General features: G+C 53.1%; 2 protein-coding genes across 3 annotated transcripts; one reads left to right on the top strand and one right to left on the bottom strand.

Moving 5' to 3' along the window:
* The first annotated feature begins 942 nt into the window (after positions 1 to 942).
* On the top strand, positions 943 to 18,181 carry STRC (stereocilin). The gene is made up of 29 exons (XM_005892601.3): positions 943 to 985; positions 1,246 to 2,031; positions 2,121 to 2,145; positions 3,111 to 4,362; positions 5,581 to 5,643; positions 5,728 to 5,838; positions 6,007 to 6,173; positions 6,562 to 6,748; positions 6,885 to 7,000; positions 7,265 to 7,397; positions 7,801 to 7,983; positions 8,243 to 8,281; positions 8,435 to 8,602; positions 8,756 to 8,821; positions 9,317 to 9,442; positions 9,726 to 9,784; positions 10,589 to 10,712; positions 10,826 to 10,938; positions 13,266 to 13,401; positions 13,795 to 13,991; positions 14,172 to 14,262; positions 14,478 to 14,634; positions 15,324 to 15,493; positions 16,138 to 16,293; positions 16,892 to 17,034; positions 17,222 to 17,370; positions 17,598 to 17,695; positions 17,777 to 17,924; positions 18,093 to 18,181. The coding sequence occupies exons 1-29, from the start codon at positions 943 to 945 to the stop codon at positions 18,179 to 18,181; spliced, it is 5,295 nt and encodes a 1,764-aa protein (XP_005892663.1).
* A 282-nt stretch (positions 18,182 to 18,463) lies between these two features.
* On the bottom strand, positions 18,464 to 24,361 carry CKMT1A (creatine kinase, mitochondrial 1A). 2 transcript variants are annotated; one of them, XM_070358440.1, is made up of 10 exons: positions 24,225 to 24,361; positions 23,143 to 23,431; positions 22,312 to 22,510; positions 22,014 to 22,109; positions 21,410 to 21,631; positions 21,175 to 21,260; positions 20,946 to 21,069; positions 19,146 to 19,280; positions 18,885 to 19,010; positions 18,464 to 18,689 (listed from the first exon to the last, which is right to left on the bottom strand). In XM_070358440.1, the coding sequence occupies exons 2-10, from the start codon at positions 23,289 to 23,291 to the stop codon at positions 18,576 to 18,578; spliced, it is 1,251 nt and encodes a 416-aa protein (XP_070214541.1). In that variant the 5' UTR covers positions 23,292 to 23,431; positions 24,225 to 24,361; the 3' UTR covers positions 18,464 to 18,575. The 2 variants fall into 2 exon arrangements, with proteins under 2 accessions (XP_070214541.1, XP_070214542.1); XM_070358441.1 differs by having other exon boundaries at positions 23,143 to 23,464; positions 24,225 to 24,322.
* Positions 24,362 to 24,381: the final 20 nt, after the last annotated feature.

The raw sequence follows: 24,381 nt of genomic DNA, 5'->3' as shown, positions 1-24,381 counted from the left end.
TATAAACAGACGGCAGACAAGCCTTCTCACCCTGACCAGATCAGAGAGATGGATCTCTCTGATCTAAGAGCAGTGTCTCTTTCTCCCTCTTTCTGTGTGCATACACATGTGTGTGTGAGGAGTAGCCCCTTTGCATAGTAATTTAACCTGGTTTCATTCTTTCTTTTCTCACCTCAGAATTTTCTAAGGGCTTTCACCTGGGCCACAGAAAGAAGGCCAGAAGACAAATCCAAACCCTGGAGTGACCGAATGAGCAAGTCACTCCTCTCTGGGTCTGTTTTCTTATCCATGGCATGAGAGATTTGGTCTGTGTGATCTCTGAAGTCCTGCCCAACTCTTAACATTTTGTGGCTCTGGGTACTGAATCAAAAGCCCCTCTCTTCCCAAGCGCTCCATCCTTGGACCAGACCTTTGTCTTACTTCCTCTTCTCTGTATGCACCTGACTGCTCAGATCCTTTCTCCTGGCCCCCTTTCTTCCTCAATTCCCTTGAATTCTACTTGCTTTTTAGCTCCCTTGGGCCCTCCCCCCCTTATATTTCTGATATTATTGTTTATTTAATGCTATTTATATATATTTCTGCAGACCCTTCTAGATTACATTCCTGATCTCCAGAACTGCTCCGTCTCTATGTCTGCCTCCTCTTATCTGCACCCTGGCTCCTAACTGAAGCTATATCCTCGGATTCCTCCCAGGGTCCCCTGGGATCCGCTATCACTGCTCCCTCTGACAGGGGCACTCCTTCTCCAAAGCCGAAGGATCAGGTAGTCAGTGGCTCAGGTGACAAATCTGCTGTCAGGTTACAGATATTGTTTCCTGAAAGACCACACTACGGTGTCAGCGGAGACTGGGGCTGCCTGCCGTGCCCTGTCCTCACCTGGCTCTCCCACACAAGGTAAGAATAACCAGAACTCATCTCTAGCACCTGCACTCTTCTGGAAACATGGCTCTGAGCCTCCGGCCCCTGCTGCTGCTGTCCTGCGCAGGTGAGGGGGACAGTGAGCTGGGCTGGGCATGATGGGGATGGTTGCTGGAAAGAGATTTAAGAATGCAGAGATTAACTGGTTAGAGAAAAAAAATAAATGAAGGTTAAGAAATTAGGCCAAGACTTAATGTGGGTTGTTGAAAGGGACTCAGCTCACCATCTTTTGCACCTCATCCAGGCAGGGACTGGGCTCTAGGCCAGGGCTGAATTTGGGTCCCAGGCTTTTCCCTCTTTGGTGATTTCTGGTTTCTCTCCTTACAGTGACTCTGGTCCCTACTGGGTCTCAGTCCCTGGACTCGGGTCTCTCCCTCCTGAAGTCAGCGCTCTCTGCTCTGGGCCAGGCTCCCCAGGGGTCCCTCAGCCGCTCACGGTTCTCTGCCTTCCTGGCCAACATTTCTTCTTCCTTTGAGCCTGGGAGAATGGGGGAGGGACCGGTGGGAGAGCCCCCACCTCTCCAGCCCCCTGCCCTCCGGCTCCACGATTTCTTAGTGACGCTGAGGGGCAGTCCGGACTGGGAGCCAATGCTAGGGCTGCTAGGGGACGTGCTGGCCCTGCTGGGACAGGAGCAGACCCCCCGGGACTTCCTGGGGCACCAGGCAGGTGTGCTGAGTGGCCTCGCAGAGGTGCTGCTGGGAGCCTTAGTTCCTGGGGGACCCCCTATCCCAACCCGGCCCCCCTGCACCCGCGATGGGCCCTCTGACTGCGTTCTGGCGGCTGACTGGTTGCCTTCTCTGCTGCTGCTATTAGAGGGCACGCGCTGGCAGGCCCTGGTGCGGGTGCAGCCCAGCGTGGACCCCGCCAATGCCACGGGCCTCGATGGGAGGGAGCCAGCCCCCCACCTCTTGCAGGGTCTGCTGGGTTTGCTTGCCCCAGTGGGGGAGCTGGGCTCTGAGGAGGCTCTTTGGGGGGGTCTGCTGCGCACAGTGGGGGCCCCCCTCTATGCTACCTTCCAGGAGGGGCTGCTGCGCATCACTGACTCCCTGCAGGATGAGGTCTTTTCCATTCTGGGGCAGCCAGAGCCCGATGCCAATGGGCAGTGCCAGGGAGGTGAGTGCCACCAGGTCCGGGGCTGGGCTGTGGCAGGGCCAGCAAGGTTGAGACTGGGGTAGTCCTCTTCCTTTCCCTTTCCCTCCTAGGCAACCTTCAGCAGCTGCTCTTGTGGTGAGTAAGGAGAGAGGAGTTCTGAGGGGCGGGGCCTGGGAAGCCATCAGCTTTCAGGGCAGGAGAGGAAGCTGATGAGAAGGCTGTGGTTTAGTGGTTTGAGAGGGTGACTGTTGGTGGTTGGCGCCCCAGCTTCGCCTCCTCCTAGCCATGTGACCTTGGGCAGGTTAGAGTATCATTCTATGCCTCAGTTTCCTCGCTCATGAACTGTGGGTAATATTAACTGCCTCGGAGTTTTCACAAGGGATTAAATGAGTTGACACTGTATGTGTCAACCACCTAGAAGAAGTATGTGCATGCCAAGGTGCTTCAGTTGCGTCCGACTCTTTGTGACCCTGTGGACCATAGCCCGCCAGGCTCCTCTGTCCATGGGATTCTCCAGGCAAGGATACTGTAGTGGGTTACCATGCCCTCCTCCAGGGATCTTCCCGACACAGGGATCGAACTGCGCCTCTTATGTCTCCTGCATTGGCAGGCGAGTTCTTTACCATTAGCGCCACCTGGGAAGCCCGTGCCTGGCACATAGTACTTGATAAATGTTAACTAATAGAGTATGGGAAGAGAGGGCAAGGTTTGATTCCTCCACCCCTTACTGTTTGGGTACAACAGTACCAGAGCACAGGTGGACATATTCAGTCGCTGGGCAGATGTCCTGATCTGAGGCCAACCGAAGGTTTTATTTTATTTAAGCTACCTAAAAGCGTGTGCAGAAAGGAGAAAGAAGGGGGCCAGGTGGACAGAAGGGGCTCTGGCTGGGCAACTCTGGTGACTTTGTGCCTTGGAGGGACAGATCTCTCTCCCCTCCCCCATCCCAACATTTAAACACCGTCACTCCCAGGGACCTCACTTTTGGAAAAGCCTATGCTTGTCACCCTCCCTGTGGGGCTCTGGGCCAGGGCCAGAAACCTCAAGTGGAGGAAATGCAAACTGACCAGCTGCTTGCCTGCTCCTCCCTCTGCTCCCAGGGGCATCCGGCACAACCTCTCCTGGGATGTCCGGGCACTGGGCTTTCTGTCTGGATCGCCACCCCCCCCTCCTGCCCTCCTCCACTGCCTGAGCACGGGGGTGCCTCTGCCTAGGACTTCCCAACCCTCAGCCCACATCAGCCCTCGCCAGCGGCGGGCCATCTCTGTGGAGGCCCTCTGCGAGAACCTCTCAGGCCCGGCACCACCCTACAGCATCTCCAACTTCTCCATCCACTTGCTCTGCCAGCATGCCAAGCCTGTCACCCCGCAGCCCCCTCCCAGCACCGCTGCCATCTGCCAGACAGCTGTGTGGTATGCAGTCTCATGGGCGCCAGGTGCCCAAGGCTGGCTCCAGGCCTGCCACGACCAGTTTCCTGAGCAGTTCCTAGATGCCATCTGTGGCAACCTCTCCTTTTCCACCCTCTCGGGCCCCAACCGCCGCCTGGTAAAGCGGCTCTGTGCCGGCCTGCTCCCACCCCCTACCAGCTGCCCTGAAGGCCTGCCCCCTGTCCCCCTGACCCCAGAGATCTTCTGGGGCTGCTTCTTGGAGAATGAGACTCTGTGGGCCGAGCGGCTCTGTGGGGAAGCAAGTCTGCAGGCTGTGCCCCCCAGCAACCAGGCTTGGGTTCAGCACGTGTGCCAGGGCCCCACCCCGGATGTCACAGCCTTCCCCCCTTGCTACATCGGACCGTGTGGGGAACGCTGCCCAGATGGGGGCAGCTTCTTGCTGATGGTCTGTGCCAACGACACCATGTACGAGGCCCTGGTGCCCTCCTGGCCTTGGCTAGCTGGCCAGTGCAGGATAAGTCGTGGGGGCAATGACACCTGCTTCCTGGAGGGGTTACTGGGTCCTCTTCTGCCCTCTCTGCCACCGCTGGGACCGTCCCCACTCTGCCTGGCCCCAGGCCCCTTCCTGCTTGGCATGCTGTCCCAGCTGCCACGCTGTCAGTCCTCTGTGCCAGCCCTTGCCCACCCCACACGCCTACACTATCTCCTGCGCTTGCTGACCTTCCTCCTGGGGCCAGGGGCCGGAGGGAACGAGGCCCAGGGAATGCTGGGTCAGGCCCTGATGCTCTCCAGTCTCCCAGACAACTGCTCCTTCTGGGATGCCTTCCGCCCAGAGGGCCGGCGCAGCGTGCTGAGGACCGTCGGGGAGTTCCTGGAACAGGAGGAGCAGCCAACCCCAGGCTTTGACCCCACTGACAGCTCCAGCCCCGCTTTAAGCAAGATGGAGCTGCTGGCCTGCTTCAGCGTGAGTGATCTGCCAAAGTGAAAGTTCCCGGAGCAGAGAGAAGGGTCTCCACGGGAATTCTCTACGATCTTACTGAGAGACAGCAGTGCAGTGGTTAAGCTCGCAGCTCTGAGTCATCCAGGCTTGGGTTCACACCTTAGTTCTGTGATCAACCCTGGACAAGTTTTCAGCCTCTCTGAACAATACTTTTGTCCTTTATAAATGAATGGTGGAGGGACTTTACTGACCGTCCAGTGGTTAAGACTCCACACTTCCTTTCCAAGGGCACGGGCTCAACCTCTTGTTGGGGAATTAAGATTCCACATTCGTGTAGCATGGCCAAAAAAAAAGTCTCGGGAAAAAAAAAAGGAAAAACAAACGGTGGAGAATAATGGTGCCACTCTTTTTAGGATGGCTGTAAGGATTACATCAGATGATACCGGCTGTGGGCTTAGCGCTAGTATATGATATACAGACAATATATAATAAATGTTATCTCATTATTCTTCCTGACTCTTTGATTTACCTCCTTTCTGCTTCAGAAAGGAAAGGGATCAAGTTAGAGGGCTCTAATTCTGTCCCTAGAGAGTGAGAATTGGAAACTGGCAAAATATAGGAAGATAAGGCAGAAATGAGAAAAATTCAGGGTGACTGCAGATCAGAAGTTTTAGGTTTGACTATGCCACAGGCATGGTCTTAGCCAATTTACTTTGATTTTCCTGGGCTTTGTTTTCTTCTCTGTAGAGTGAAGGGGCTGGAATATGTGAACACCATAGTTCATTCGTTGAGTTCCCGTTATGCGTAAAGCACTTTGCTAGATGCTGTGGGGAATGTAAAGAGTCTTTACTCCATGGTAGGGCCCACCTTTCTCAATTCCTGGGACCAGTGAAATGTAATAATTTAGTTCATGTGCGTGCATGGTAAGTCGCTTCAGTCCTGTCTGGCTCTTTTTGACTCTATGGACTGTAGCCCTCTAGGCTCCTCTGTCCATAGGATTCTCCAGGTAAGAATACTAGAGTGGGTTGCCATGCCCTTGTCCAAATTTGGTTCATATCTCCAAATATTTACTGAGCCAGCTATGGCAAAGGCTATAGAAGAAGTTAAAGACTGTGGTCCCTGACCTAAAGGAGACACACACACACCTTCAGAAGGACAAGCATCCTAGTGAGTGGACCTTGGGAAGCTGCTGGAGGGACAGAGGGGACAACTCTCCTGGTATCTTGTCTATGTCCCCACCAGCCCGTGCTGTGGGATCTGCTGCAGAGAGAGAAGAGTGTTTGGGCCCTGCAGATTCTAGTGCAGGTAACAGATGGGGGCAGGGTGTGTGGGCGGGCTGGGTGATCTGTGCCCAGTGAGGCCATAACCACTATGACCTCCTGTGCCCAGGCATACCTGCACATGCCGCCAGAAAACCTCCAGCAGCTGGTGCTTTCAGCAGAGAGGGAGGCTGCTCAGGGCTTCCTGACGCTCATGCACCGTTCCTGGGCTCAGCTGCAGGTGGGCATGGAGGGAGAGGGGGACAAGGGTGGCGGGGGAAGTCTAGGCATCAAGAGCACCTGGAACCAGGCAGGCAGCAGGCTTGCTCCAGCAGGAGGAATGCAAGAGGAGCCGGGGCCAGGAGAGTGGGTATCTCCAGAGCTGGCATCTGTTCCCATGCCCCCACAGGTGCCACCATCTGAGGAGCAGGCCCTGGGTCGCCTGACAGCCTTGCTGCTGCAGCGGTACCCACGCCTCACCTCCCAGCTCTTCATTGACCTCTCACCACTCATCCCCTTCTTGGCTGTCTCCGACCTGATGCGCTTCCCACCATCCCTGTTGGCCAATGACAGTGTGTAAGGACTCTGTACTACTCCTCCCGATCCTGTCAGGGTCAACCCTACCCACCCAGGGCTGTGCTATGCTTGGTCACTTAGTCATGTCCAAGTTTTTGCAACCCCATGGACTTTAAGCCCACCAGGCTCCTCTATCCATGGGGATTCTCCAGGCAAGAATACTGGAGTGGGTTGCCATTTCCTTCTCCAGGAGACCTTCCCAACCCAGAGATTGACCCCAGGTCTCCTGCATTGCAGGCAGATTCTTTACCAGCTGAGCCACCAGGGAAGCCCACACACCCAGAACAGCCCCTTCTCTTAACACTAGGGAGTCCTTCTTGTCCATGTGCAGCAGGGCTGCACAGAGCCAGGGGACAGGGCAAAGGGGTGAGACCCACTCTCTCCCCAGCCTGGCCGCCATCCGGGATTACAGCCCTGGAATGAGGCCTGAACAGAAGGAGGCTCTGGCAAGGCGACTGCTGGCCCCTGAGCTGTTTGGGGAAGTGCCCGCCTGGCCCCAGGAATTGCTCTGGGCAGCACTGCCCCTGCTCCCCCATCTCCCTCTGGAGAACTTTCTGCAGCTCAGTCCTCACCAGGTATGAGAACAATTCATTTATTTGACTAGCAAGCTTTCGGGCATGTGGGATGGCATCAGTAACCTGTCTCCTAGTGAGCCCCTCCCCACAAGTGTCCCACAGTGATCCCAACATGAGCTGACCTTCCCCACTCCAGATCCAGGCCCTGGAGGACAGCTGGCCAGCAGCAGGTCTTGGGCCAGGACATGCCCGACACGTGCTGCGCAGCCTGGTGAACCAGAGTGTCCAGGATGGAGAGGAGCAGGTGCGCAGGTGAGGGCCTGTGGGGCCAGTGATCAAGGCCAGAGCAGCGGAGAGGCAGGTGCAGCTGCCAGGACGGGCTGGGGTCCCAGGAGGGAAGGGACAACAGAGGAGGCGTGGCCCCAGGGCATCATAGGGCCCTGGGAGAGAGGCCTGTCTGTGGCACCCACGTTTCATAGTTCAGCGGTCAGAGTGCTTGTTCCCTGTACCCACACAGTCCCTGCCTTAGTAGCAGCCTCAGTGACCACATGAAGGCCAGCTTCATGCCCTCCTCAGGCTGGGGCCCCTCGCCTGTTTCCTGACTCCCGAGGAGCTGCAGAGCCTGGTTCCCCTGAATGATCCAATGGGGCCGGTAGAACGGGGGCTGCTGGAATGTGCGGCCAACGGGACCCTCAGCCCACAAGGACGGGTGAGCCCCTTGGCCCAGGCCCTCAAGAACTCCAGGCTATCAAAAAAAAAAAAAAGAACTCCAGGCTTCCCGTGGGGGGTGGTCTGTGCGGAAGATGTGCCCACTCACCTCAGCCAAGCTGGAGCACAGTTGGAGCCAGCCCTCATCCCACCACATTCACCTTCGTTCTTAATCTCCTTACTCCTTGGCCACTCTTACCTGTTACCACCTCTTCCTGACTCTACTCCATCTGGTCCACGACATCTCCAGCATTTCCTTTGATGACTTGAGCCCAAACTGCTCCTGTCCTATCCCTGGTTCCAAGCCACAGTCCAGGCCCTGGAATATCCAGATGTAGGATTAAAGAGGAGGCTTTAGATTCGCCTGTCTTTTCTCTTCAGACCCAAACCTTCTTTGGTTACAGGTAGCCTATGAACTTCTGGGGGTGTTGCGCTCATCCGGAGGAGCGGTGCTGAGCCCCCGGGAGCTCCGGGTCTGGGCTCCTCTCTTCCCTCAACTGGGGCTCCGCTTCCTGCAGGAGCTGTCAGAGCCGCAGCTGAGGGCCATGCTTCCCGCCCTGCAAGGAGCCAGGGTCACCCCTGCCCAGGTGTGGGTGACCTGACAATTACAATTACAGACAATTACATTCAAGGATGCTGTTGCCCGGCCCCCTCCCCGCCCCAAAGCCTCCTTTTCCTCTGTCCCAAGAAGAACCCCCTCATCCCTCTTCCTCAGATGCAGAAGGGCTGGTCACGGGAATGGTGGAACGGGAGCTGGGAGTTTGGGAGGTCGGGCCCCAGGGACCTGTTCGGGGACCTGGCTGCCAGGGCCTCAGCGCTGTTGCTTCCTGTTCCCTCCCGCCTTAGGCTGTCCTGCTGCTTGGACGGCTCCTCCCGAGGCGTGACGTGAGTGGCAGCAACTTTTCCGCATGGCCCAAGCTATCCGTCCCCCTCCTCCCTGGCTCCCTCTCACCCCTGCTGCCTCTCTCTACCGTGATTGTCCCCTTCCCTTCGACCTGGCCCGTCTTCTTCAGGCTTCTTGTCTCTCTTGCTCCCCAGCTGTCCTTGGAGGAACTCTGCTCCTTGCACCCTCTGCTTCCAGGCCTCAGCTCCCAGACGCTCCAGGCCATCCCGAGGCGAGTTCTGCTGAGGGCCTGTCCCTGCCTGGCCCCTGAACTGGCGCGCCTCTCAGCCTGCCAGACCGCGGCGCTGCTGCAGACCTTCCGGGTAGGAGAGCAGCAGGGAGACAGCCGACCAGGGAGGAGGGCTCTGGTTGGGAGGGGTCACCTTCCCTGTGGCCAGGGAAGGACCCCCAAACCTCCCCACTTTTTACACACACACACACACACACACACACACACACAGCCAATTCTCATGCAGGTGAAAGATGGTGTTAAAAATACGGGTGCAGCAGGAGCTGGTGCAGCTGTGTGCATCCCTGGACAGGTACGTGTGTGTGTGTATGGTATGTGTGTGTGTGTGGTTTCTGCCAACTAAGCTCCTCTCCCCGTCCTAGGGCTGTCTCACACAGCTGGCACTGCCTCACATTCTCCCCCTGCAAGTGGCCCGAGTGTCTACATTAGCTCTGTGTCCTCTAAGACCTTAGCAGCTCTCTCTGTCCCGAAGCAGGAAGGCATAATGTCCTAGAACATCAAAGCCCCGAGGGTCTGAGGAATCTTCCAGGGCAGTCACCCTGCTTTCAGAAAAAGAGACCGAGGCTCAGAGCGACTAAGGGAGTTTAGTCCGTCAGGTGCCTAGACAGCAGGGACCTTTGACCACAACCGCGAGGGCTCTAGAGTGTGCCCTGCTAGGGTGGCACCTGCCACTCCACCTTTCTAGTTTCAGGTCCCCTTCTGCCACCATAGTTCCCCTTCTTCCCTGAGGCCTGAGTCCAGACGCTCTCACCTATCACTACACTGCTACACTTTACCCCTCCGACAGCCTATCCCCACCATCTGGCCAGACTGCCTGCTGCCCCTGCTCCCACTAAAGCTGCTACAGCTGGACGCTGCTGCTCTGCTGGCAGACCGAAGGCGCTATAGGGACCTGCCCTGGTCTGAGCAGCAGGTGATTCTTCCCACTAGCCTAGAACTCCCTTCTCTCAACATTTTCCGCCTCCTTCACGCATCCCTCAGCCCTAGATTGGGCACCTTACTCCCAGCAGCCCTTAGGATGCTTTTCCTTCCTCCCCTTTCCCCCTATTTGTCTCTCTTTCCCAGGGATTGGGCATTGGGGAGAGTAGGAGACTGGTGGGACCCACAGGGTGGAGTGGCAGCCCTGGCTCCAAGGCGTCCTAGGTTCCTGGGCAATAGCTCTGCTGGGAAGCGGCTCCTCTTTCTTTCTCTTGTAGGCACAGTTTCTCTGGGAGAAGATGCAAGTGCCCACTAACCTGACCCTCAGGAATCTGCAGTGAGTAACTTGTAATGAGCTGTGAGTTTAATTCAACTAACATTTTTTTGAGTGCTTACGGTGTGCCAGGCACCATGTGATATCCAGGGGTGGGGGTGGGAGGTGTATGAGGATCAGTGACCTGTAGGTCAGCCTGTGGGTCTTCTCCTGGTTCCTCTTCTCCTGACCCTCCTGCCCTTCTAGAGCACAACATCCATCCTGAGTGGATCTCAGGGATTTTGAGAAGACTCAGATTCAGGTCCTAGCCCTGTCTCCTCTTCGTGATCTTGAGCAAGATGTTCAACCTCTCTAAGCCTCATTTTTCCCTTCTTTAGAATAAGTATTGACATGGTACCTATCTCATAGGTAGTTGTAAAGATTAAACAAGATAAGGCATATAAGGTACCTAACACAGTGCCTGGCCCAGTGTAAGCTTCTGATAGATATTTGCTGATTAACCCCTCAGAGCCACTGACCAAGCAGGACTTAACAGGAGCAAGGATCACTTTACCTTCACCCCCAGCAAAAAACCCATGGGCATCTGAAGATGTGGTTCTAGCCTCAGTTGACCACATTTCTAGTAGGATGATATTGGACTGTCACTCGACCTCTGTAAATCTTTATTTTCTTCTCTAATAAACAATAATGGTGTGGGAGACCAATGAGAATATCTATCGAAAAAATATTTCTTTTTTTTCTTTAATATTTCTCAAACTGCAAATTACTGTAAATGAACATCTGTCCTCGTGTTGAGAATGTTGATATAAGGTGCAGACAGGCTGTGGCATGTGTTGAATGAGCATGTACCTACTCACACACCTACAGGGCTCTGGGTACGCTGGCAGGGGGCATGTCTTGTGAGTTTCTGCAGCAGATCAACTGGATGGCAGACTTCCTTGAAGTGGTACACATGATTTATCAACTCCCCACTGGGGTCCGAGGGAGCCTGGTGAGATGGGTGCTTGGGCATTAGTGGGAGCAGGGAGGCCGGGACCCCGGGTAGAGAACCAAGGCTCGGTGTTCAGCTCTGTCCTGAACCTGCCTCCCTACTCTGCCCCACAGAGGACCTGTATCTGGGCAGAGCTACAGCGGAGGATGGCAATGCCAGAGCCAGAGCTGGCAACCCTGGGGCCAGAGCTGAGTGGGCTGGACACCAAGCTCCTCCTGGACTTACCGTAAGGCTACACCTGGAGATACTGGATTCTCAGAAGGCTCAGCCTGGGGTGGAAGAGCTGCTCTTAGGAAACACCCTAGAGGCAGTGCTTTTCTGTCTGGTTGTTCCCTGACATCAGTTACAGCCTAAAGTGAAGGATGCTATTCAAAGTTGCTCTAGGTGGTGAGTGGCTCCCCCAACAAGACCCCCAAAATGGGGCAGCTGAAGGTGGCAATATTGTGACGTGACCTGCCAAGCAGTCTTAATGTAACCTAGGCCCTATTAATACTGGTAGAATGTATAAAATGAGGGAAGTGAGAGTTCCCTGGTGGCTTAGTGGTTAGGATTCTGGGCTTTTATTGCCATGGCCTGGGTTCAGTCCTTGGTTGGGGAAATGAGATCCCACAGCTGTGTGGGGTAGCCAAAAAAAGTAATTAAAATTAAATACATAAAATGAGGGAAGTAATGGTTCAATCCTGCCCCCACAGGACTGTAGTCTCCTTAGGGCACTGTGTTCTCAGTATGTTCAGAGGAGTAAGTAAAGAGAAAATGTATGAAACATGTGATAAAGTGAAAGTGAAGTCTCTCAGTCGTGTCTGACTCTTTGTGACTCCATGGACTGTAGCCTACAGGCTCCTCCAAAACACACAATAAATGTGTCCAAATACCCCAGGAGCCATCAAATAGAAAATAGATCGGCATGTTTCTGAATGACCCCATTGGGCAGGACTAGCACCAGTGAATGAAAATCAGAATTTTGCACAATATGAGGAAGATTGTGGTGGTGAGTTCTGAGCTAGTCAAGCCTAGACTGGATGGCCCTACAGCAAGAATGTTACAGAACAGATTGAAGTATGGGTGAGGAGAGAGAAGACTGATGAACCCAAGGCTCCTCCTAAACTAGAGACTCGGAGTTTATGAGTATCTCACTCACAGGCTTTTTCCCCCCATATCACCTCCATCCCCACCTCATTGCCAACTGAACTGTAAGTCAGAGCAGGAAAAGGCTGACTCCAGTCAGTCTTTCTGGGAAGGAGCTGACTCTATCCTTACATTTTTAAAGGTCTTTCCACAGATCTGGGCTTTTGTACTACATGGCCCAGTTCCAGACCTGGCAACCTTAGGTAGAGTATAGAGTATCACTCTGATTTTTCTGCAAAAAGGCTTTTTAAAAATGCCATTCAAATCTGTTTGTGAAAGAGTGGTGATGGTGGTTTAGTCACTAAGTCATGTCTGACTCTTGTGACCCCATGGACTGTATAGCCTGCCAGGCTCTTTTGTCCATTGGATTCTCCAGGCAAGAGTACTGGAGTGGGTTGCCATTTCCTTCTCTAACATACCTCTTACCCCCAGGTTTTGCCATGAAAATCAAATGAGATAACACCTAAAAAAACTTTGGTGCATGAGTGCTAAGTCACTTCAGTCATGTCTGACTCTTTGCAACCCTGTGGACTGTAGCCTGCCAGACTCCTCTGTCCATGGAATTCTCCAGGCAAGAATGCTGAAATGGGTGGCCATGCCCTCCTCCAGGGTCAATTGTATAGTACTATACAAATCAGAGGGGACCTTCTCACAATAAATAGAGGAAGGGTGGGAAATAGGAATTGAGAGTAAGACCCCACCATTTGGTCTCTGTGAATGTTTCCATTTTTTATTTTATTTATTTATTTTAAATTAAAGAAATTTTTTTTCACTGTGCTGGGTCCTCATTTTGGCTTACGGTCTGTGGGATCTTAGTTCCCTGACCAGGGATTGAATCCATGTCCCTTGCATTGGAAGGTGGACTCTTCTTTTCTAATTAATTAATTAGTTTGGCTGTGTTGGTTCTTAGTTGCAGCACTCAAGATCTTCACTGGGTCAAGTGGAATCTTTCTTTGTGGTTCATGGACTCTCTAGTTGTCATTCTTAGGCTCCAGAGCACACGAGCTCAGTAGTTGCTCTGTGGCATTATCTTAGTTCCTCAATCAGAGATGACACTCACGTCCCCTGCGTCACAAGGTGGATTCTTAGCCACTGGACCACTGGGAAAGTTCATATGAACCTATTTTTTAATCCATAAAATGGGGGAGGGGATTTAATGATACTTAACATCTGGGCTCTTTTATTCTATTAGATGAGGTAGGATTGTTCGTCATTTCTTCCCAAGAAGACTGGAAATAGGTCTCTCCTGTTGTTCTCTCCCTGTAAGCACTGTGGTGGAAATTGGGCCTGGGTCTGTTAAATATCAGTTCCTATCCAGGGCCACAGGGTTTGGTCTGGTGTTACCTCTTGTCTGGGGAATGGTGCATTCTGTGGTTCCCTTCTCAACTTGGCTGAATTCCAAGTCCTCCTGTTGTCAAATTGCTACAGAGTCCAGTTGATGGATAGACTGTCCAATGAATCCATCATGTTAGTGGTGGAACTGGTACGAGGCGCTCCAGAGCAGCTGCTGGCCCTGACCCCACTCCACCGGGCAGCCCTGGCAGAGCGGGCACTACAAAACCTGGTAAGAATCCCCCCACCAAACTCAGAACTGTGGCCTGGGCCACTGTCATCACTCAGACAATGCTCTGTCTTCTAGGCCCAGACTCAAATGTTTGCTGCCAGGCAGGTTTTTGTCTACAGGGCCCTAGATCTACCTTTGGCTTCCATTCATTGATAGTCTGCTTCATGTTTCTTGTTCATATCCCTTGGAGTATTAGAAATTCCTTAGATTCCACCTCTCAGTCTTTCCACCTGTTCCTTTTTGGGCTCATAGTTTAGAAAAGTGGACAGTGGCAATAAGCTTCATTGGATCTTGGATCGGGAGCTAGAGGGAGACAAGGTCTTTGTGTCTTGATCAAAGAGACTGGTCCTCTGAGTCAGAGGTGTGTCGTCCCAAGGTCTGATCCCCCTCCAGGCCCCAAAGGAGACAACAGTGTCAAGGGAAGTGCTGGAGACCTTGGGGCCCCTGGTTGGATTCCTGGGCATAGAGAGCACACGGCGGATCCCCCTGCAGATCCTGCTGGCCCACCTCAGTCAGCTGCAAGGCTTCTGCCTCGGAGGGCTGTTTGCCACAGAGCTGGGATGGCTGCTGCTGCAGGAGCCTGTTCTTGGGTATGGGCCTCCGGCAAGTCCAGATTCTAACTCATCCTCACCCACCCTTTCAACCACCCTCCTCAGTGGCAGCCCATTCAGTATGCCAGAGGCCCTTGGAGCCCTGAGTCCCCCGTCTCAGCATATCTTTCCTCTTCCTCACAGTCCATTCAGCATCCTGATCTTCTTTCTGTCCCTCAGGAAACCAGAGTTATGGAGCCAGGATGAAGTCGAGCAAGCAGGACGCCTAGTATTCACTCTGTCTCCCGAGGCTATTTCCTTGATCCCCAGGGTGAGGTGAAGGAGCACAGGAGGGAGTGAGAGCAGAGAGGGGACTGGGGAGCTAGTTCAGGGGGGGCGCTAAGGCCAAGGAAGTTGAAGGCAAAGGATGTGAAGCCCAAATCTGGGGGAGGCTGCTGAAAAGAGACAGGACTTCGGAATTACAGCTGTAGCAGCTGCTCCTGACCTGCCTGGCTCTGCCCACCCTCCCTCCACCTTCTCTCCCAGGAGGCCTTGGGCCCAGAGACCCTGGAGCGACTCCTCGAGAAGCAGCAGAGCTGGGAGCAGAGCAGAGCTGGACAGCTGTGTGCGGGGCCACAGCTCGCTCCCAAGAAAGCAGCGCTGGTAGCTGGGCTTGTGCGGCCTGCTGCAGAGAACCTCCCGGGTGAGATGGCCCGGATGCCCATACTTCCAGCAAGGGGTACAGGAAGAAGTATCCACCACGCAATCAGACTTGTGCCCTTTCAGCAGATTTGTACAAGGTCACTCTAGGCTGGGGTTTTCTGATCTATAAAGCCCAGAGCAGTGAGGGATGATCTTCAAGGCCTCTTCCAGTTGTAGGGTTCTATACCTCTGTGAATTTATCACTCATTACATTTTTAGCCCAGGACTCCCCTTTCCCTGCTCTCTTAGCCCTGTTAACAGCTGACTCAGCTCTAGGCTTGGATAAGTGTGGCGCTCTCTGCTGGGAACATGCTTAGGATGGAGGAAGGTGACACTGTGGGGCTAGGAACCTGGGTTTCAACCTAGATCAGCCACGCAGTCCCTGGGCAAGCCCTTCAGTCTTCCGTCTGTACAATGAGGGGCTCGTCCTCCCCAGTCACCAGTTCTAATATCTTTGAGTCCTATGAATCTCACACTACAGTAATCCCTTGAGCCATACTGCCCATATTAGCCTGTCCTTTAAAGGTTGGAGGGGTCATTCCATCTACAGATACCTCTCTGGGATTTTTTTTTTTTTTTGAGAGGAGGCCCCCACCCACCATGGCCCCCACCCTTCATGCCCCTGGACCTGACCACTCTGGGCATGCTTTAGTACTGCACTGACCCCCTGACCCTGTCATCCTCCTTTAGAACCTGTGCCAAACTGTGCAGATGTACGAGGGACATTCCCATCAGCCTGGTCTGCAACCCAGATCGCAGACATGGAGCTCTTGGACTTTGAGGACTGCCTCGCACTATTTGCGGAAGACCCAGGACTTGGGCCTGAGAAACTCCGGGCAGCAATGGGCAAAGCAAAACAGGTTAGTGATGGAGAGTCCAGTCAGGGTTGGAGGTTGAACATAGGAAGCTGGTTGGGTGTGGTATGGAAACCATACCACATGGAAACGGATAGCTGCATGAGAGATGGGGGACATAGGGCATAAAAGAATTAGGGGGTTTGGATCCTGAGTATGAAGTCAGAGGGGATGGAAAGTGAGGACAGGAAGCTAGTGAAATGGTTAGAGGGACTAGAATTTACCAACATTAGCAGGTATCAAAGTCATCTGGGGAAAAATTATTAAAGAAAGAATCATCTGGGGAGCAGGTGTTTGAAATGCTTGAGGATCCCATTGTAGACTTACTGAAGAAAGATTCTCTGAGGATCAGGTCTGGGCATCTGTATCTTGCCCCTGCTACCCCCACCCCGTGTCTGGTGCACACTGGAACTCATGGACTAGAATCTGCTATTCTTTCCTACTGAGACTCTAGAGTCTTTCAATAACACTTTAGTCAGAGGAACCTTCATCCAATCATCTCATTTTACGGTTGAAGAAACCAAAGACCCAGAGAAAGCAAGGGATTTGCTTCGAGTTACACAGTTCAGGTCGGAGGCAAGAATGACCCTTGGCATTCTGACTCCTAATTCTGTGCTTTTCCCATTCACACCATTCCTCTCTTTCTCCAGTTGTGGGGTCCCCCCCGGGGATTCCGTCCTGAGCAGATCCTGCAGCTGGGTCGGCTTTTAATAGGTCTAGGAGAGCGGGAACTCCAGGAGCTGAGCCTGGTGGACTGGGGCGTGCTGAGCACCCTGGGGCAGATAGATGGCTGGAGCTCCAGCCAGGTAACATCTTCCTCCTCTCTACCACTTTCCGAATGCCTCCAGGCCATCTAAAGCCCAAGGAATTTCTGTCTTGTGACCATACATGGCCATGCTTTCTATCTTTTCTTAATACTCCATACTAGTAGGAAGTTAGAGCAGTGATTTATTCACTGAGGCCCTGGACACATAATACTTCCTCCTGCCTCCTTTCCCTTTGGCCTCTTTTCCTGTCCTCTTTTTTTGATCCTCAACCTTCCCCATGGTTGTTGGCTCTTTGGGCTACCCTGGTGGCTCAGACGGTGAAGAATCTGCTTGCAGTGCAGGAGACCTGGGTTCAATCCCTGGATTGGGAAGATCCCCTGGAGGAGGGCATGGCAACCCACTCCAGTATTCTTGCCTGGAGAATCCCCATGGACAGAGAAGCCTGGAGGGCTACAGTCCGTGGGGTCGCAAAGAGTCGGACACAACTGGGCGACTAAGCGCAGCACAGAATTGGCTCTTCAGGTCCTACTAATAAGAAAATCCAGTAGCACTTGTCCCTTCCCTAAGCAGCTAGTTCCCCATCCATGAATTCCTCATGACTTTTCTCCTTATCCTGTGACCTCCACCCCAACTCCAGCTCCGGGTGGTGGTTTCCAGTTTCCTGCGGCAGAGTGGTCGACACGTGAGCCACTTGGATTTCCTCCACCTGACTGCACTGGGCTACGCACTGTGTGGACTTCGGCCTGAGGAGCTACAGCATATCAGCAGTTGGGAGTTTAGGTCACACATAGAGGAGGGGGTGGGCTGTGGTCCTGTGGGGAAGGTGGGCTCACCGGGGAAGGATCATGTGGGAGTGATCCCATGGAGGAAGCAATCTCGCTTAAAGTCATCGCTACCACCAACTCATGACCACGGACCCTGTCACTGTGGCTGAATCCTCCTCCCTTCTCTTCCCACTCTTCCACAGCCAAGCAGCTCTCTTCCTGGGCAACCTGCATCTCCCATGTTCTGAAGAGCAACTGGAGGTTCTGGCCCAGCTCCTGGTGCTGCCTGGTGGCTTTGGCCCAGTCAGTAACTGGGGGCCCGAGATCTTCACTGAAATTGGCACAATAGCAGGTACAGGGAGACTAGGCCACCGCTGGGGCTGGGTGTCAGGGGCCAGTTTCCGCATCGTGAATTGACTGGGTGGAGGACTTCTCTGGAATCTTAAGGTGGGAGTCTAAGGCACCTAGGTAAGAGGCTAGAGACATGCTGGGGAAGGTCTGAGGAAAAGTATTTTGGGAGTAGTTAGAGAAGGCCAGGGTAGGATAACATCTGGAGGCCCATCCCACTTGCCTTGACAGCTGGAATCCCCGACCTGGCTCTCTCCGCGCTGCTGCGAGGACAGATCCAGGGCCTTACCCCTCTGGCCATTTCTGTCATCCCTGCTCCTAAATTTGCTGTAAGCACTGATGGGATGGGGTCTGAGGTGACCACAGAAGAGGGCCACAATGGATGTCCTGATGCCTGCTCCCATCCCCAGGTGGTGTTCAGCCCCACCCAGCTGTCTAGTCTCACCAGTGTTCAGGCCGTGGCTGTCACTCCCGAACAAATGGCCTTTCTGAGTCCCGAGCAGCGACGAGCAGTTGCATGGGCCCAGTATGAGGGGATGGAGAGCCTGGAGCAGGAAGGTGAGTCCCTAACTGCACAGACTGACTCCCGAACTCCTGGCCCAGAATCAGAGCCCTAACTCAGGGAGATCTGAGAGTGAAGGGGTCTACAGGCAAATAGTCTCCAAGTAGCAGTGGCTCCTGGGGAACAGAGTTGTGATATTCCTTCCATTCTCTGTCTCATTACAGGTCAAAGCACAGCCTGGGGTCTCCAGGACTGGTCACAACCCTCCTGGGCCCTGGCATTGACCATCTGCTTCCTTGGCAATCTGCTATGAGCCTGTCTGTGCAGTTAAAGAGATTTGTTGGGAAAGACATTTGAAGTAAAACGAACAAAGTGCAAATGGAAGTGCAATGTAATTATCCTAGGAAGCTGATGGAATATGGGTAGAATGTTAATGCTTTCCACCCACCTGAGAATCAGTGTTCCTGGCATGCCATATCTGGAGTCTCTTTTCATCATAAATAATCCCATTGCCTTTTTTTTTTTTTCTCCTGGAAGCTAGTTCCTCCTCATCCCACCATTAGAAATAACACAGGCAACTGAAGCATAGCATGGAGCCTTTACTAGGACAGGGGGGTGTGGGTTGATGATGGCACCCAGGGCAAGAAGGGGCTGCCATTAGAATGGCAGAGGTCCTGGGAGTCTTGAGTCATCCACTGGGGACGGAGTTAATGCTTGTTGGGGAGAGGTGGAGGGATGCGGATATCCTGGCCTCTCTCCAGACGCCGTTCACAGTCAATCAGGAAGTTTACTCCATCGATGACCAGCTGCACCAGCTCCACCTGGATGATACTGACCCTTGATCTCTGCTTCCCACAACCTGACTCTCTTTAGCGCTGATTTGCCTGCTCTGGGAACTCATTGCCAGTTTTCCCCCAGTCAACCTGAGTTTCATTTCAGATTCCATTACATTCTTGAGGCTCACTCCTTGTCAAATCACCCCCCACAGACCTATCCATAATCCCTGAGAATCTCACCTCTGACTTGCCCAGTCGGTCCAAATTAGAGATATCAAAGACACTGCCTGTGGCAGCTGTGTCTACTCCTCCAGTTCCACGTTTTTGGAGTCTTAGGTTCTCGAGGATCTTTGGGAAGCGGCTATCCTAGAGGGGAGATAGAGATTTGGGGGCAGGGTCAATAGTCCTACAATGGCTGCTGCTTCCCAAAGTGTACACTCCCTTTTCCACCCCACATGGCCACTTCCTCCCTCACACTCCTCTCTAGCCCAACTCCTTTACTTTGCTCAGCAGGGGCAGTTTGATGTGCACTCCTGCCCGAAGTCCAGTGCCCAGGTTAGACGGACAGGTCAAGATGTATCCCAGACGCTCATTCCACATGAACTCCCAGCCACGCTCCTGGATCAGCCGCTCCACCTGCGTGCACAAAGCCTCCATTAGTGACATGTCAGGGCTGTGCAAACCCTCCCTTAGCTGGACCCATAGGAGCTCTAGAAATATGTCTAGAACCAAAGATTTGGGATGTGAAAGAATGACACTGCTGTTTTTTTTTTTTTTTTGGAAATGGCTCATTATTATCATGCATAAAAGATATTTTTGATGTTGCAAGCCCATCATGATGAGATTGTGCAAAAATATCCTGTGTGGAAGAAGAGAAACTTCAGGGAATGATGTGCTAAGGATGATCTGGGGAGATGAACGGAGGTGGTAAACTGAACTGAGAAAGGATTGATTATTCAGGGAGTTCTGCATGCATTGACATCTTTACTTTGCTAATGAGCTAGAGCTTGGAAGAATTCTTTCAGCCAGAAAATGAGGGTGTAGGCTTTGCAACAGGAAGAGGCAAGAGAGCCTGTTAGCTGTGGAAAAAGAGAAAGCAGAAAGGTGAAAATGGAGCAGAAGAGCTGGACTCATACTTGTGGAGGGTGGGAGAGGAGTGTGGGAAGCGTGTTCTTGTTCCACTTAAACATCCCAATCATGAAGATGACCACTAGAGTTGAAAAGACTGGAGACCTGCCAGGGTAATGTTCGTGAAGACCACTACGTAACCTAAGGGGGACCTTGTTCATAGTTCAGAAAGACCCATGGCATGGGGGATATTATAATGCTGAACAAGAGGAAATCCTTCCATCTAGAATAATAACAGCAGCTAACACTTGTGAACTTTTACTATGGGCCACATGCTTTATATGCATTATCTCACTTAATCCCCACCACTTAAATGTAGGAAGTCTTCTTACCCCAGTTTTACAGATGAGAATACTAAGACATATAAAAAGTACTTCCCTACCCACTTCAGTGGGTCAAAGATATGTTACCTATTACCCGCTAAAAATAATAGGAACCTCCCAGCTAAGATTCTAAAAGAAGGAGAGTTCTTTCCCTTTACAAGTCCAAAACAGAACTGTATATATGAGACCATACAATAAGGATTGGATTAATGGGAATTTCTAATCTAGACTCAAATATGGAGACCTAATTCCTATAGGACTGAGGATTCAGTTCAACCCCTCACGTAGAGCCACACAGTCTGGAACTTAAACCATTCCATCTTCCACCTTCCCTGTTTTCCCTCCCATTCAGCTTAAAATCTAGACATGCTACTTTAGTAAGAAGGACAGAATCTAGAGTAAAGGCCTACCTTGGCTCAGAAATGGGTGGTTACATGGGAATCACGAACATACCAACCCCTCACTCCTTATATCTGTCCAAGCTTAAACCTTCCTCTTATATCTGCACATTCCACCACATGCCCCCCAGGCACTGACTCACCATCTCAATTCCTTCTTTGCATTATTTGGCAACTGCTTTGTTTACTTCCTTAGATTGCTGACATTCTTTCTCTCTTCCTATTCTTAGGATGACCATACCCAGATTTATGTATACCTGGTCCATGTATACCAGGACCATATGCCCTGGACAGTTCTGATTTATACCTATTGTCCTACTAGAGTGATTGGTGGTAATCTCTTTCACTATGAAAAGTGTCCTGGGTTGGTTGATAAATTATATCCCCATCTACATATTCTAGTTTCTTCCTTAAGTCCTCCCAGCTAGTTCCCTTATACATTCTTCTCCAACCTCTTTGAGGCCTCTGCAGAATCTTTCAAACACTTTCTTCATGTTGCCACCCTTCTCCATGGAGATGACCCGTGTATGATCCTCCTCATTCACCCAGATCAAGAAGCTCTTTTCATTGTTGTGCCTGAAGGCAGGAGAGAGGGAGGAACTGGAATTAAGAGGGAGGGCAAGGGAGAGATAGAGGAAAAAGGGGCACTTTTAGGAGCCTGGGGTAAGCTAAGCCTCATACCAGATTCCACGTGCATCCGGCCAGTCTCGAGCCATTCCTGCTGCGGTCAATAATGGAGATACAGGCTTATCAAACAGGAAGTGGTCCTGAGGAGAGTAAAAGGACTTGGGTTAAGAATCTACACAGTAGCCCCCGGGCTTCTCAGAGCCCATCTACCTCATCTGGCCCAGCCTCCCTTGATTCTCTTGTCTTTCTATCTGCCCCCCTTGCCCAGCTCCCTCTCAAAGCCTCTCACATCAATTAGCTGCTGCTGCTCAGCCTCTGTCATCTCACTGAGCCGATAGTAGCGTCCAGCCAGGTCACCCTTCAGGCCACTCAGCGCATCCACGACCACACGTTCCACCTCTCGTCGCTCTGCCCGAGTACAGGCTGGAGGCAGGCTGAGTCCCCGGATACTCCGACCAGTTCTGACTCTTGAGGACAATACATACCTCTCATCAAAGTAGCCAGAACGGATCTGGAGAATAGTAGAAATTAAGGTAAGTCACAGAAACAAGGTGGATGGGAGCTGAGGGCCTTGGGAAGGAGAGACCATAAGGACTAGAGGAGTCTTCATTGCCTGCACTGGAAGGACAGCCCATTGGGCAAGTATGCCAACTGAAGGGGCATTCATTGTGAACCCTCCCCCACACTGCCCACTTTGGGGTGTGGCCGTTCTCAACGCCTGCTCCTCTCCACAGCGGCTGCTCCTTAACATACAACTCTTTCCCCACACTGAGACTTGAAAGCTCAGCAGTATAATGACTATGAGTCAGAGAATAATTATGGTGGAAGGGACTGGAGAAAACAGTATGTTGTACAAAAGGCAATGCAAATCAGAAGTGGGATATTTAACCTACCTTGCTGGCATCCAGGTCGGTGGTATGTTTCATCGTTCGGGGGTCATATCCATTGTGTCGCTCTTGGATCACAGGGTCAAACAGCTCAGCAAATACCTGAGGGGGAGTTGAGAGGGAGAAGGTGGTTAAGGAGAGGGAACCCCTTCCCAAGCTTTCACTGTGGATTGATTTCACCGGGTCGGAAAACATGAGTATGGATGGTCCAGTCTTAAGGGAAAGTGAGGGGCTTCAGGGGGAAGGAACTGGGATTGCTGGGAAGATGAACAGGGTTTTACCGGGAAACTCTGGGGCCCCCTACCTCATAGGTCTCCTCATCACCAGCTACCATGCCCACAGTCTTGATGAAGGGGTGGCCAGGGTTGTCCACGCCAGTCTGGATACACTGATCTAGCGTCCAGCCAGTGGGTGTGGTCTTGTCGCAGAGCCGGGCATAGACTGCCGGGGTCAGGTGACTGGCCATGCAGTTGTTGTGCTTTCGGAGGTCTGGGTACTCAGCACTAGGGAGGGGGTACCTAGTAACCATGGAGGGAGGGCACAGGGGCCTGGACCCAGTGCACTCAGCTGGGAGCATGCCTGGCTTTGCTCCTTGGGAGGAGGGGAGGCTAGAGCCCGGCTAAATCTTGGTAATCTCATTAGGGACTTTCAGGATCTATTCTTTCCCAGGAGTTCTAGCTTCCTCTGGCTGGAGGCTCAGTTCTCCCATATCTGCTCCGTTCTTTTCTCCCATGGAAGCAGCATTAGGGATGGGGGAGGGGAAAGACTAAGGAGGGGAATTCAGGAAACCGGAGAGAACAGCAGGAAAGGGAGATGGAGGAGAGCGGAAAGGATAGTTCCTGGTCTCTCAATTAGGAATTTGAGCAGAGTAGGTGCAGTCAGAACTCGCAGGGCCAGAGCTGGCCTTGGGGACGGGAACTGCGGGTTCCAAGTCCCCGGGAATGCTTTCACCTTATGGTTTTGGCCTCCCCTCACCGCCACCCCATTGAGGTTTCCAGACTGCACAGCGCCCCCCTCCAGAACCTGCGTGATTATACCCCTTCTCCATTGCCCAGATTCTCATCTCCACCCCTATCACCACCTGCCTGACCTTCCCCCCTCCCTCCCTCCCCCGGAGCGCCTGAGACACTGGTACCTCGGGGGATACAGCCTCCGTCGTTCACTGGCGGCTCGAACAGGTTCCGATCGGAGTAGAAACCCAGCGGCGAGAGAACCAGCTCCAGCCAAAGCCAGGAGCCTGAGCCCGGGGCGGGCAGACAGCAGACGAGAGAAGGGACCAGCCATGGCTTGAGGGTCTGCCTACGGAATCTCAGGGCAGGAGCTGCTGGCTCAGGGCAGGATCCGGGAGGAGGGGGGCGATGCAGACAGGCTGAGAGCCGGAGCTGAGTGCGAGGCTGGAGCCGAAATAGGGGCTGGCGTGGAGGCTGGAGCGGGAGTGAAAGCCGGTACCGATCAGACTGCAGGAGAGGCGCAATGAGCTAGCGGCAGGCGGGCGCAGGAGAAGGCAGCGCTGCAGTCTCCAGGGGTGGGGCTCGTGCAGGCCCCGCCTTCCCGCCTGCCACCGCGCTAGGTGTGCGGGGGCAGAGGTAGGCACCACCCCCCCAGGTAGATTAGGGAGACTGGTCATTTGCAGCCTTAGGCCCAGGAATGGGCCCACCTGAGGTGAGGCCGCCCAGATTTCAGCACCAAGTGGAGGACAGCACCCAAGGGGCCCGACGAAACCCTAACACCCTTCCCCTAAGCCTCTCGGTTTCATCGGAACCCTCCGTTCGTCGCCCCGTTGGGTGGAAGAGGGGGACATTGCCCAACCTGCTCTCGTTTTTTTTCGGCCTGCCCCTGCAACCTTTCTGTCTCCCGAGGAGAGGTGGCCTCGGGGAACCCGTGGCATAAACAGATACCAGGGGAAGACACACAGAGAAAGCACACAGGCAGACACTGAGAAAGACAGTCCCGCTGGCTCAAGGTCACCCCTTCCTTAGAACCAGGAAGAGCACCAAGGCTCCTCCCTGTCACACCTGTGCAAGTCTCCTTACAAGGTTATGGAAAGATTCCCTGAGAGACATCGGGGAAACACCAACTCTTACTCCATCTAGCTGTTTTCCCCACCCCCATCCCACCTTGCCCCCAAGTCTGAAGCCCTGCTGTGTCCTTCCTCCGCTTCTCAGGATCCCCCACTTTTACCCCCTCCTCCATCCTCCTCTCCATTTCTTACTTCACCTTTGATCTCTTCTCAGCGAATTTTCCAGGCTGGGACCTATTTGCTGATCACAGGACTCCCTCTGAGTATTCTCGGCAGGCTTGCCTACCTCCTGTCTGTGCTGGGCGTGGGGCTGGAGTTGGGCAGGGAATTTTGTTTCCTCCTCCTCCTCCTCCT

This window comes from Bos mutus, chromosome 21, assembly GCF_027580195.1.
Source record: "Bos mutus isolate GX-2022 chromosome 21, NWIPB_WYAK_1.1, whole genome shotgun sequence".
NCBI lineage: Eukaryota > Metazoa > Chordata > Mammalia > Artiodactyla > Bovidae > Bos > Bos mutus.
This window is presented reverse-complemented; position numbering and strand designations above follow the sequence as displayed.